Genomic DNA, 12,729 nt, shown 5'->3' on the forward strand with positions numbered 1-12,729 from the left:
TAGCAGCCATAGATTATATATTACTTCTTGTCCATACCACTAGTTTTGCTTCAGGGTCATTTTCTGTTGTGTTGTATATAATTTCTGTGGAAAGCTCCAGTATAATTTGTCCATAATTGCTTAAAAAGTACTTACCTTTTGCAAGGATTCCCATGGGAGCTTTAGTATTCCGAAACGGGGGCAACCTCTCTCCCCTCCATTCCCCTCGCCCCCATGGGATATTTGTCAGTGTCTGAAACATTTTTGATTGTCACAAATGGGGGCGCCAAAAGGGTAATGCTGGCATCTAGTGGATAGTGGCCAGGTATGCTGCTAAATGTTTTAAGATGTACAGGAAGCCCTCCACAACAAAGAATTATCTGGCTCAAGATCTCAGTTGTGTGAAGATTGAGAAAAAAACAAAGAATTATGCAGTTTAAGATGTCAGTTGTGCCAAGGTTGAGAAACCCTGCTCTAGGAGTGCAAGAATTGGTCTCAAAGTCAAAGGCAATGATGGGTAGCAAGGTGGATGCACGGGTGGGTAGATAGATACATAGATTAATTTATATTAAGATAACTTATGAGATATTGTATGGATTCTAGGTGATAGATTCTTGGGTAGTCACTCAAATTATTCTTGTGTGAGGGAAAAAATCAAATGAAATAAACAGAACAAAAGAGGTTTATTGTGGAATTTCAGTCACACCATCTTTGCTACTTTTAGACCTTTAAATTCATACAGTGATCAGAAATCGTTGCCTTAATGGTGGCCAGTTTCCATAGCCATATAATGCTGAGAGAGAAAATTTCAAAGGTCTTTTTTCTTTAATCTTTTCTTTTGTGCATTCTTGACTTTGCATTTCTTCTCTTGCTTTATGCTCCAAACAGTGTATACTGTATCCTGTTTATAGTTTTGTTTTGATGAATGCTTATTTTTGTTTTTCATACCATTTCTGTTCAGCCAAATAGAATATGGCCTTCTTCATAATTTCAGACTCTTATATAGTTTAATAAGCTTATCGAAAATGCTTGAGACCTAAAGTATTTCATATTTTAGAATTTTTTGGATTTGGGACTTTATCTGTTGACTATTCCTAACCTGGAAATATGAATATGCAGTGCTCCAAAATCCCAAATCAGTTGAGTGTTATATCAACAGAATAACAAGAGAGAAATTCAGATTTCAGATATTTAGATCAGAGAAGATGAAATGTGTTTGGGGTTAGAGTAAAAAATGTGACCAAATAGTATATTTTGATTTTTTAAAAAAGAGCTTAAAAAAGATCATGCTTTTATCCTTGGGAGAATTACTTATAGATATCCATACAATTGAGATATGAAGCAAAATTCAGAACTCAAGAATGGGGAATTGTTAGAATTGGGAAAGGCAGAGTTCTAAAACTGGTTGAAACAAAAATGTGTCATAATTATTAATCTTAATGTAGTTATCAAAAGAGATGGAATAATTTTAGAATAAGCCATTTTTTTTAGCCCCAAAGCCTACATGATATTAGTAAAGACCATTCTGAAAAATAGAATTAAAGTGGTTAACTAATGGCTTTAAAAATGTGGTGGCAACTATTAGTAAAATTTAAAATAAGTTGTGTATCCTCTGTAGCACTGGAGAAGATAGATGCAAATAAAATAGTTCAATAGCAAAAGAAAGAAAAAACCCCACAAGTGTTAAAGAATCATAAACGTCAATCCTGTGTACAAGGATTAATATGGAATTAATAAACTTTAGTATAGTAGTAAATAATCGATGAAACGCCTCTTGTAATAATAAGACTTCTAAGATTGGGTTAAAAAAAATCATTAAAAATGGGGGTTAAAGTAGTGATATTAGAGAAAATAAAAGAAGGCAAAGATAACAGACCAATTCAAACAAAAAGAAACATTATAATATTATTAGATGGAATAAAAATCAGGTTAAGAAAGCAGCAAATAAAGTGTCACTTTATGATTCACAATGAAGATCAGCCAGAGTAAAATATCGAACATTAAAAATATAGGAAAGGGGCTGGGGATTTAGCTCAGTGGCACCACACACCTGCCTAGCAAGCACAAGGTCCTGAGTTCAATCCCTGGTACTGGAAAAAAAATGTAGGAGAAAATGAAAGAGCACAATAGAAGTTTTACAGAGCAGTCTTTGACAGGTCAGAGTGACAAAAAATAAGGTCAAAAGATTAGAAATAATTAACATGGTTAATTTAATAGCAGTATTTGGAACTTTATATGTACAGATACACTACCATTTTAAGTATCTATCGAATATTTTCAGAAATTGATTAAATGCCAGTAGGAAGAAAATCCAGATAAACTGCCCAAACTACCTACATTTTCTGGTCCAATGAAACAAAGTTAGAAAGCAATGAAGAATGGTTATTAGAATTGAGATTTCTAAAGAAAAAGTCAATTTGCTAAATATTTTGGTTTAAAAATGAAATGAAATTGAGTGTGGTGGTAGATGCCTATACTCTCTGCTGGTTGGGAAGCTGAGGCAGGAGGATTGCAAGTGTGAGGTCAGTCTGGGCAAGATAGCAAGATCCTCTCTCAAATGAAAAGGGCTGGGGTTATAGCTCAGTGTTCCCTGGGTTCAATGTCTAGTACCAGAAAAATAAAACATAAAACAAAAAAAAAAACCAAGCTTGTAAGTAACAGACTTTGCATTTACAGTGATCATCTGTAATTAAACTTAGAATGTATCTAAAACTGAATTAAGAGAAAAAGACTAGAAGTTTTTATTATTAGAGAAGAAAGTGAAAATAATGGATCACTAAAGTCCAGAAGTTTCAAAAATAAAAACAACCTGGGAGAAATTAGGAAAAATAAACCAATAAAGATAAAAACACAAAGAAAAGAATTGAGAAATGGAAACAGAGGAATTCGAAAATATTTTAAAATCTATTCCTTAAAAATGCCAATAAAGTAGACCTCTGGTTGTTCTCAGCCTCCTTTGCCAGCTCTTCTTTCACTTAGACTTTAAATGTTAGCATTTCTACCTTGTGAATTTTGGTCTTTTAAGTCTCTTTTTACTTTTGTATTCTTTTTCTAAGTTGTGCCATCTGTGCTTCTGGTTATAAGCTGGGTTGAACTGTATATTTAGATCTCCATCCAGGTTTGTGCTAATAGCTCCAGACTTCCTCATCTGTCTTCTTGACATTTTACCTGACATTTGTAAAATGTCTTCCACCCCTAAAATGCTCTTCTCCCATAATTGTTCCCTTGTACAGGGCCTGGAGTCCCTGTTTTTTCACTTGAGTGGACCAGAAATGTGTGAGTTGCCTCCCTCCTGCCCTGTACCCAGTTAGTCACCAAGTCTCATGAGTTCATACGTTTTTCTTTGCTCATTAGAAATCCCGTGCCTGCTGCTCTATCTGGAATGTTTTTGCTTCCATGTCATCTACTACGTGGAGTCCTAATTTTTTTAAGGCCATGATCCCCTTTTATATCCTAGCAGGGCTATGAATAATGTTAAGTACATAAAAGAAAATACGTAAGATTACAAATAAGTCATATGTTGAAATACAGTTGGTAGGGGCTGGGGATTTAGCTCAGTGGTTCTGTCGCCTGCCTCACAAGCGCAAGGTTCCAAGTTCGATCCCCGGTACCAAAAAAAAAGAGAAAGAAATACAGTTGGTCATGTATATTCATAGTTTGTACTAGTACCTGTGCATTCAACTAACTGGATCAGTAAAATTGCATCTGTACTGAATACATAGATTTTTTTCCTCGCTATTATTCCCTAAACAATATATTACAAAAACTACACAGCATTTACATTGTATGAACTGATTTAAAGTAGACAGAAATATGTTCATATGTTATGTGCAAATGCTATGCTGTATTATATATCATAAGGAACTTTGGCAGCTGTAGGTTTTGATATTGTGGCGGGGGGCTAAAATCAATCCCCTGTACTAAGGGATGACTTATAATTTAAAATATTGAAAAAAAAATTTAATTTAGTAATTGTATTTCTTTATGATTACACTAATAGTACAATCTAGATTAGATTTCATAATACTGTATTACAGTGGTGCCTTGATTCATGAGCTTAATTTGTTCTATGATTTTGGAAAAGATGGCCACATTTGTGTTTGTGTGGGAAAGATGGTTGTGGTTCTGTTAGTTGCGGTTGTGTTGGTTGCAGTTGTGTTTGTCTCCCAATGCACAATCTGCAAACAAAAACAAAATTTTGACAGACACTTCTGTTTGTGATCCAAATTGTTTGCAAACAAAAGAATTCATGAACTGAGGTACCACTGTGCTTTCAAAGCAGTGATGAGTGTAAACAGTATTTTGAGATATGTGGAACAAATGCAATATCAAATGAAAAATACCTAGTTTTTATTGTGACAGTCATGAGTTTTGTTAATTTTACTTCATAGTTTGTTTCTACATTTATAAATTAAAGGTATGCTAAAATAATTCAATTTTTTGAAAAGTATAAAAAATAAAGAAAATAGAAAATAAAGAAAAAGTTTCCACAGCCAGGTTCAAAGAAACTCTGACTCTGTTAGTAAATACCAACAATTAAACATACTCTGTATTATTCTTACTTATCCTTAAGTTTCATTCCCAGTGCTGATTCTTCAGGAAGCCATTCTCAGATACTCAGACTAGATCACATTTCCCTGTTATATCCTTCTTTTTGGTACCAGGGATTGAACTCAGGACCTTGAGCTTGCCAGGCAGGCGCTGCTCTGCTGAGCTACATCCCTGGCCCTCCCTGTTAATATTCTTAATGTATTCCGTACTTTGATGTACAACACATCTCACAGTGGGTAATAGTACATTTGTGCACTGGTTAGCCTCCTCTATTCCCCACAACATTTGAAACTTCATGAAGACAGAGAAGGATCTATTAGTCACCATTTTTGTTTTTACTGCACATTGTAGATGCTTAGTAAATGTTTAGTGAATAAATAAATATTAGAAAAACCAGTTGGTTACATTAATAAGTAGGAAGAGAGCTTGGTATATTTCAGGGACTGAATGAGAAGGCCAGTGCCCATAACCATTTGTAGGGATGTGTAGTTGTAAGATATATGTAGCTATAGTCAGGATATATAGGAAAAGGCAAGTCACAGTAGCTAAGGAGCAGTTGGGCTAGGGAAAAGTTAGGGAATTGGAGTGTTCATGAAACAGAGAGAGAGAATACTGTAATGTTTATGGGTAGATGTGTTACCCTGTAGCCTCCACCCCTGTTGGTCATGCCATTACTATATTATTTAAAACATAATGGTCTTTGGTAACTGGCTCTTAAGGAGATAAGACTGAAGATTTTTGTTTGTGAAATGTTATAGTAAGATAAAACCTTATAATGTTTTAAATAATGCTCTTAACATGTCTGTATTTATATTAATTTTTCCCAGAATGTCACAGGTAGGTTAATGGTTGGCCTACGTTGGTGGAATCATATTGATGAGGATGGAAAGAGCCACTGGGTGTTTGAGTCCAGGAAGGTAAACAGCATTTTTTTAAATAGTGTCACCTGATGATGTGTGGATTACATTCTGAAATTTAAGAATAAAGTATTCAAGATTATAAGTACTATCCCACATCCCTTGCCATGCCAGTACTAAACCAGACAGTCTCCTAAAACTTAATACATTTTTCTGTTTAGTTTAAACTGGAAATAAAGTATATACAACACAGAATCCTCAGTAAGGAGGTTGGGTCAGAGTTTACACAGCATGCTAAACTGCCTATGCAGGGCTGCTGATAAAAGATCTCTTTCTGACAGCATGAGACTGGTTGCCTTGCTAGGTACTGTATCTCTGTGCATCTCTCTTTGTCCATCATATACTGTCTCCAGTTTCATTCTGTCTTTATTCCCATGGTCATCTTCCTCTGGTAGACAGGAAAAAGGATTGCCACTGGGTAGAAGGTCGAATTGATCTGTCTTTTCTTTAAACTGTGTCCTCAGGAGCCCAGGGGAGCCCAATCCTGTTTTGAATTAGCCTGCTACTCTGTGTGAACAGTCTGTTCCCCTATGACAGTGGTGGTGAACCTAGGGCATGCGTGCTGCAGTGGGCTGTTTATACCATTGAAAGCTCTAAAAAGTTTATCATCACTGCCCTGTGGGAATCAGTTTGGGAGGCAGAGTATTGGGAGCCCTTTAGAACCCCAAATACCTGTTGGGTGAAGGACAGGGAATAAAGGAGACAGAAACAATATTCAGTGTGCAATGAGGGACCAGGAGAAATCTATCTCTAGTGGATAGGCTTCCATGAACTCCATGGTGGCCCCACTTTTTGGTGTGGAACCAGGCATGGAACTCAGGAACTTACGCTTGCCAGGCAGGCGCAGCACCACTGAGCTACATCCCAGGCCCACTTTTATTTAGTCAACAAGGTGGCAGGGGAGGGGATAGTATACTATTCCAGGAACAGCAGCTGTAGTAAGTTTAGAATAGCAAGATAGGGACCAAGTTTAGCATCTCAAAGGGGAACAAGTTAAGGTCCTTTCTTAAACCAGGAGGTCTCCATTTTATATTACCCTCAGCAGAATGTTATCTTGCCTCTGGAGTGCTATGTTTATGGTTTTCTCACACAGGCGAGGCAGTTACACTTCTCTGTCCCCAAAGCAAATTAACGCGTGGGCTTCAGGACTGGAGGGCCTGTGATCTGGCCCCCACCAATCTATGCCTGTCCATGGCTGGTCCCCAACAGCAGAGGACAAAAATCTTGGAGATTTATTAATTACCAATTAATTAAATTATTTACTTTCTGCTTGGAAGTGCTTTGATCAGTAATGCTTCTTAGAAAGCAGCATTGCGCTCAGTGAGTTCATATTCCTTAATATAAAATCTTACTGGAAATAACTCATTTCCCTTGTAAATTCCTGGGTTTTGCTGAGACATTTAGGTCATTATTTAGAATCCTCTGATTCCATTTTTTTCCTTTGGATCTTGACATGACCATTTAAGATTCCAAGGTGTCTACATCCTTGGTTTACTTGATCCAGAAAGGCATCATTGAAAGCTTTCTTATGAATAAATAGTACAAGTTCATGAAGAATTGATTAGAAGCCTACCAGAGATTATTCTACTATTTTGAGACATGGTAAACTATCCATTCTGTCCTGAAAATGCAGTATTCTTGAGTTGGAGCAAAGCATAAAAAATAATTTCCTAATTAGTTTTGTTTTATTTTTTACTTGGCACTTGAGTTGTCTGTATTAATCTTAGAATTTGAGGGGAATGTGCGGTTTATTAGAAATGTTAAAAGTTTTACTGATAAAGCTCAAAACAGTGATGATGAGTTTATTTTTTATTTTGTAGGCAACTTCTCAAGAGAATAAAAGTGTTTCAGAGGCCGAATCAAGAATATTTTGGTTAGGACTTATTGCCTGTCCAGTGTTGTGGGTGATATTTGCCTTTAGTGCTCTCTTCTCCTTCAGAGTAAAGTGGTTGGTGAGTATCAGTGTAGAACTTTTTTTTGTATCTGTGTTTTGTTTTTGGTACTGGGGATTGAGCTCAGGACCTGGTGCTTGCGTGGCAGGTGTGGTGCCATTGAGCTAAATCCCTGGCCCTCAGTGTAGAACTTTTGAATAATCTGTTAAGATGTCTAATGGGTGATCATAATTAGTAAGTGTCTGTGTCCTTAACATTAAGGACTTACCCTTTTTTTTTGGTTAAAATCAGCCCATATTATACAGAAAAAAATGAGTTTCGTTTTGGCATATTGATACATGTACATAACATATTTTGATTATTTTCATCCCCCATTACTTCTTTGCTTTCTCTCCCCCTCCCCCAATCCCCTCCCTAATCTCATTTGTGGGTTTTTGTCTGTTACAGATTTATTTTAGTTTGTGTAATGATTATTTTAATAACATTAAGTAATGTACTTACACCCATTTATTGACTTACTGTTTAGAAAGGGACAGAAATAAACATGTATTTTTTTTCCTGTATTTCTTCCTTTTCTTGTTTATTTCAGTGTTATTTTTGTGTTATCAAGGTTTAGAACAACTGCTTTTTGAAATTACGTTTCTTGCTGGTTCTTCAGTCTTTGATCTAATTTTTTAATCACTTACCAGTCCAATTATTTAAATACAGGATGACAAAAATTTGCGTATTTTTTGATAGATTTTATAAGATAATGTAACAGGAAATATAAAAATGACAATTTTATCAAATTTATTCAATACAAGAATTGACTGATTGAAGTGACATGTTGCAAAGCAACACTCAGGATAGTCAGTACTTAAACGCACTGCCTGAAAGATGCTTGAGGTAAACTGTCAAGTGGTTAAGTACATTGATTCAGTGCCTTTTTATGAAAAAAAAATAGAATTTCATAATAAAATAATAAGAATAACAATGGTTAATACATTGTATCATCTTAAAAGTACTCAGTACAAGAGACAAAAAGATTCTCACAAAAAAGAAACAAATAGGTAATAGCACAAAACTTTTCAATGAACTAAAACTAGTAGTATAAATGAAATGAATTAGCATATACAAGTGCAAGGACCCCGAGTTTGATGCCTGGTACCCCCCCCAAAAAAAACAACAAAAAAAAGCTTCTAACATAAAGTACTTTTGAAACAACAGGATAGGTAATTTGGGGAATTCTTTGAACTTCTCTCTACTTCCTATTTATCTCTTTTCTAATTTGCCCTTTATTACAGCCTTTCCTTTTGTTGCATGGTCTGGGTTCATTCCAGTTCTGGGTGATACTTTTAGAAAGAACATGTAGATTTATGTTTCTTTGATTCTTTCATGCTTAAGAATAAGAGCCTTAAAAAAAAAAGAGTAAGAGCCTATTGGACTATTCTTTTTTTTTGGTACCAGTGATCGAACTTGGGACCTTGCGCTTGTGAGGCAGGTGGCGGAACCACTAAGCTAAATCCCTAGCCCTCGCTGTTGGACTATTCTTGAATATGACTGCACTGTTTTACTCTGTTATTTTCTTGTATTAAATGTTCTGGAGAAATCTGAGGCCAGGTTTTCCTGTGAATTGTTTTCCTCCCTGATGAATTCTTTTTAAAAATGTCATATGTCTTGAGTTTCCTGAAATCAGTCTCTTCTCAATATGTAGACTCAGGTTTTCCTCTGAGTCAGGAAAATTGGCTTCTGTTGTATCTTTAAGTTTGTTTATGTTTTCTATTTTCACTTGTCTAATTCTGAGGTACCAGTTGTTTCTGTGTTGGATCATTTATATCTGCCCTCATCCACTGTCTTCTAGTTCTTCTAGTTGCTTCAGTCTTTCAGCTTTTTTCTATTCATTCAATTTTTTGTTTTTTGTGTTTTTCAGTACTGGAGATTGAACCCAGGGAGCATTGAGCTATAGTCCCAGTTCTTTTTATTTTTTATTTTGAGACAAGGGCTCACTCAGTAGCTCAGGTTGGCCTCAAACCTGTGATCTTCCTGCCTCAGTCTCCTGAGCAGCTAAGATTTTAGGCTATACCATATACCTGGCTATTCCACAAATTTCTTTTTGGTACTAGGGCTCGAACTCATCACTTACACTGAACTACCTCCGCAGCCCAGAGTGCTGGAGTTACAGGGATGTGCCCCACATCTTGCAAAAATTTAGCAAAAAATTTTTTTAAGCTAGGAGAGTGTTCATTAGAAATAAAGGAAGAGAGCCAGGTGTGGTGGTGGATGCCTGTGATACCAGCACTTGGGAGGCTGAGGTGAGAAGATCACCATGAGTTCCAGGCAGTCCTGGGCTCCATTGGGAGTTCAAGGCCAACCTGGAATACATGTGAGATCCTGTCTCAAAAAAACAACAACAAACAACAACAACAACAAACAAAAAAAGAAAAGAAAAGACAAAAGAAATACAGGAACAGAAATAGCTCCCATTTAGGAGGTGTCCTAAGTGTGTTACGATGTGTCCCCTCTATCCAGAGTTTATGGATTAGCAAAGCACAGAAAATGCTCAGTTGTTTAGTGGTCACCTGCCACAGGTGGTTTGTATGTAAAATGACCTATTGAAATTCAGGCTCTCTAGTGGGTTACTCAGCATGTAGGGTTTAAAGGAAACTGGAGTTTTAAAGAAAAACTGGTTATTTTGCCTTTTACATTCCTGGAAACTCAGAAACTTAGTAGGAGGGGCAGTGATTCCCTGTAGTAGGGCAAGGCTGCTTTCCACACCTGAGGAAATTAATCCTTGGTCCAAAGTCCTAATTCACTTCCCCTTCTTACTTTAATTCTTAGCAGTGTGGCTGATCATCCAACTCTATCTCAAGCCATTTCCCTAGCTAGCTGCCTATTCATAAGTTAACTAACTGAACTTTTTTGTTTCCCTGCTCCTGAAGTATCCTTAACTGCCCTTAGGGAAGAAGGGACAAGACCAAATTTAGCTACTTATTCCTGGAGGGGATCAGCATAGGGGGCAGCGGTCAGAGATTTTCTCCAGAGAGCTAAAGGGCCTTCAGTCGGAGTCGTGTTGGGATTCAGCAGTTATGTACCCTCTTGAGAGGGTTGATCTTGGTAGGAGTCTGAGCACATTCATCATTGGCTCCATCTGCCTGACCATCTGGAGTTTGACAGCCTCTAGGCAGGAAGAAAAAATTTTACCAAGAGATTAAGAATACATGGTCCAGGGCAGAGGATTTAGCTCAGTGGTTCCGCTGCCTGCCTTGCAAGCGCAGTCCTAAGTTCCATCCCTGGTACCAAAAACAAAACAAAACAAAACAAAAGAATACATGGTCCAAACATAAGAACTAGAATGAGAAGACACATTGGGGTGATTAAAGGAAGGCGCCAAGTCCAGAACTGTTCTTAAGGGATTGAAGTAGGGGTTGTAACCAATTGGGTCCTAGGCCTTCCTGCTCATGGATGTTGTCTGTAAATGTGATATTTCTTTTTATGATTTTCAGGTCTTCTACCTGATGTAAATTATTTATCCAAAGACAAGAAGTTTGATTTATGAATGTGCAAATTCCTCTGGTTTTGGCTGTGAGGAAATGGAGGGCTCTGTGCTTTAAAGGACTATTTCAGCTAAGAAATTTAAAGGCTCTTGGAGTGCCTCTACAGCTGCCACTGTGGCTTTCCAGCCTTGTTGAACCATAATAGTGAGATTTAGGACTGATTTTTTTAATAGGGGTGTGCTTAATAACCACAAGAGTCTCCTGGCAATTCTATATCCCATATCTGGTCTCCTAATATAGGGTTATCATATGCGTGTCCACCCCAATCCCATTTTCCTGTCCTTCCTAAGAGGGTATATTGGATGTGTCTTTTTTAATGCCATTATTAGCAGAGAATGCTCCACAGAGCACCTTAGCTTTGAGGATCTGGCCTGAAGAGTTCGTCTCTGGACTTAGTACCTTAATCTTTGGAATAGATGCTGCTACAGTACAGGCCCCTTCCACTTATAGCACAGCACTATATATACGTTTGTTCTGCATAAAAAATAAAATCTACTTCCCTCAAGGAAAGGGCCCCCAAGTATCCCCAGGGGATAGAACATTCTACTTGTTGAGTTTTTGGGGCCCTCTATATTAAAACAATCGCGGGAAGAATACACCTTTGACAATCCCAGTTGATCTCTCTGTTAGTATTCTCATGGGACAGGTCCATTAAAATTACAATGTTTGCATGCAGAGTGGTTAGGGTTATGAGAGCAAACTGAACCTCAGCACCAGAAGAGCTTTGAGAGGAAGTTTCCAGGGAGAGAGGCATAGAGGGATTGGCTGCAGATACCCTGAGTTATAACAGTCCCGGTGTGTTGCCATATAAGTAGGGAAAAATTAAAGGAGCTCTTAAGTGGATGCCAGGTATCCGAACAATTGGTTAATTCCTGGCAACTGGGGGTGGTGGTAGTGGTGGTGAAGTCCTGGAACTCCTTCCAGTGGATTTTAAGGACCAGGATTGTGATACATCAGGGGCCAATACTGAATCCTCCCTGACAGCTCTTCCATTAAAGGTTTTTTTTTGGTACCGGGGATCAAACTCAGGTCCTTGTGCTTGCGCAGCAGGCAGCGAAACCACTGAGCTAAATCCCTGGCTCTCCATTAAAGGTTTTACTGTTTTTTTATACAGCCAGGTGCTGTATAAGGTAATGTTAAGAATTTAGGGAATCACCATCCTACCCAAGAGGATCCTTTATGTGACTGAGTGCAGAGGAAAGCATTTCCTTGTAACTCAACCACCTGTCCTACTCTGATTTTTGCTTTATCACCCAAGGGAGCCCTGTGTTACCATCCTGTTTAGGAATAAAAATGCCAGGACTCATTGACAGTAGTGATCTATTCAAGGGAAAAAAGCAAAACTAAAGTGGGATTGTGGGTTCAGTTCTCCCTTGTGAGCATATTCAACAATTAGAATAATTTCCTTCAGCAAGTATGTTATGAGTCACCATATAGCTGGGCATGGTGGGACACACTTGTAATCCCAGCACTCTGGGAGGCTGAGGCAGGGGGATCACAAGTTTCAGTCCAGCCTGGGAAACTCAGCAACTTAGTGAGACTCTGTCTCAAAAATAAAAAATATAAAAGGGCTTGGGAGGTAGCTCATTGTGAAGGTGATGCATTCAATCCCCCGTAGCCCCCTGCCCTCCAAGAGTTCACTATAGGTCTGAGTTGTTTTGGTCCCTGGAGATTGCAGTGGCCTGATGAACAAGATAACTGCTCTTAAGGAGCTTATGTTCTAGTGAAAGGTTGACAGGCAACAAAAAAATGCAGTAGAGAATGTTAGATAATGGTACTGGACCATGGAGTAGGTAGAGTACACAGTGACAACTAGTTCCTTTTAGTATAGGGGTCAGCAAAGGCTTCTCTGTATTT

The 12,729-nt window shown here is 37.7% G+C and overlaps 1 protein-coding gene across 12 annotated transcripts in view; it reads left to right on the forward strand.

Moving 5' to 3' along the window:
* Tvp23c (trans-golgi network vesicle protein 23 homolog C) overlaps positions 1-12,729 on the forward strand; it is a 113,474-nt gene that overhangs the window by 6,873 nt on the left and 93,872 nt on the right. For all 12 annotated transcript variants that reach the window (XR_002391211.2, XR_002391210.2, XR_002391207.2 and 9 more), the window contains 2 exon segments: positions 5,358-5,447; positions 7,268-7,399. Coding sequence is in view for 7 of the 12 variants with exons in the window: in XM_087204349.1 (XP_087060475.1) it covers positions 5,358-5,447; positions 7,268-7,399 (222 nt within the window). In the remaining 5 variants the exon portion in view is untranslated.

The sequence above is a fragment of the Heterocephalus glaber genome, unplaced genomic scaffold (genome assembly GCF_053883595.1).
Source record: "Heterocephalus glaber isolate CG9 unplaced genomic scaffold, H.glaber_assembly_v1.0 deba00000474, whole genome shotgun sequence".
Lineage (NCBI taxonomy): Eukaryota > Metazoa > Chordata > Mammalia > Rodentia > Bathyergidae > Heterocephalus > Heterocephalus glaber.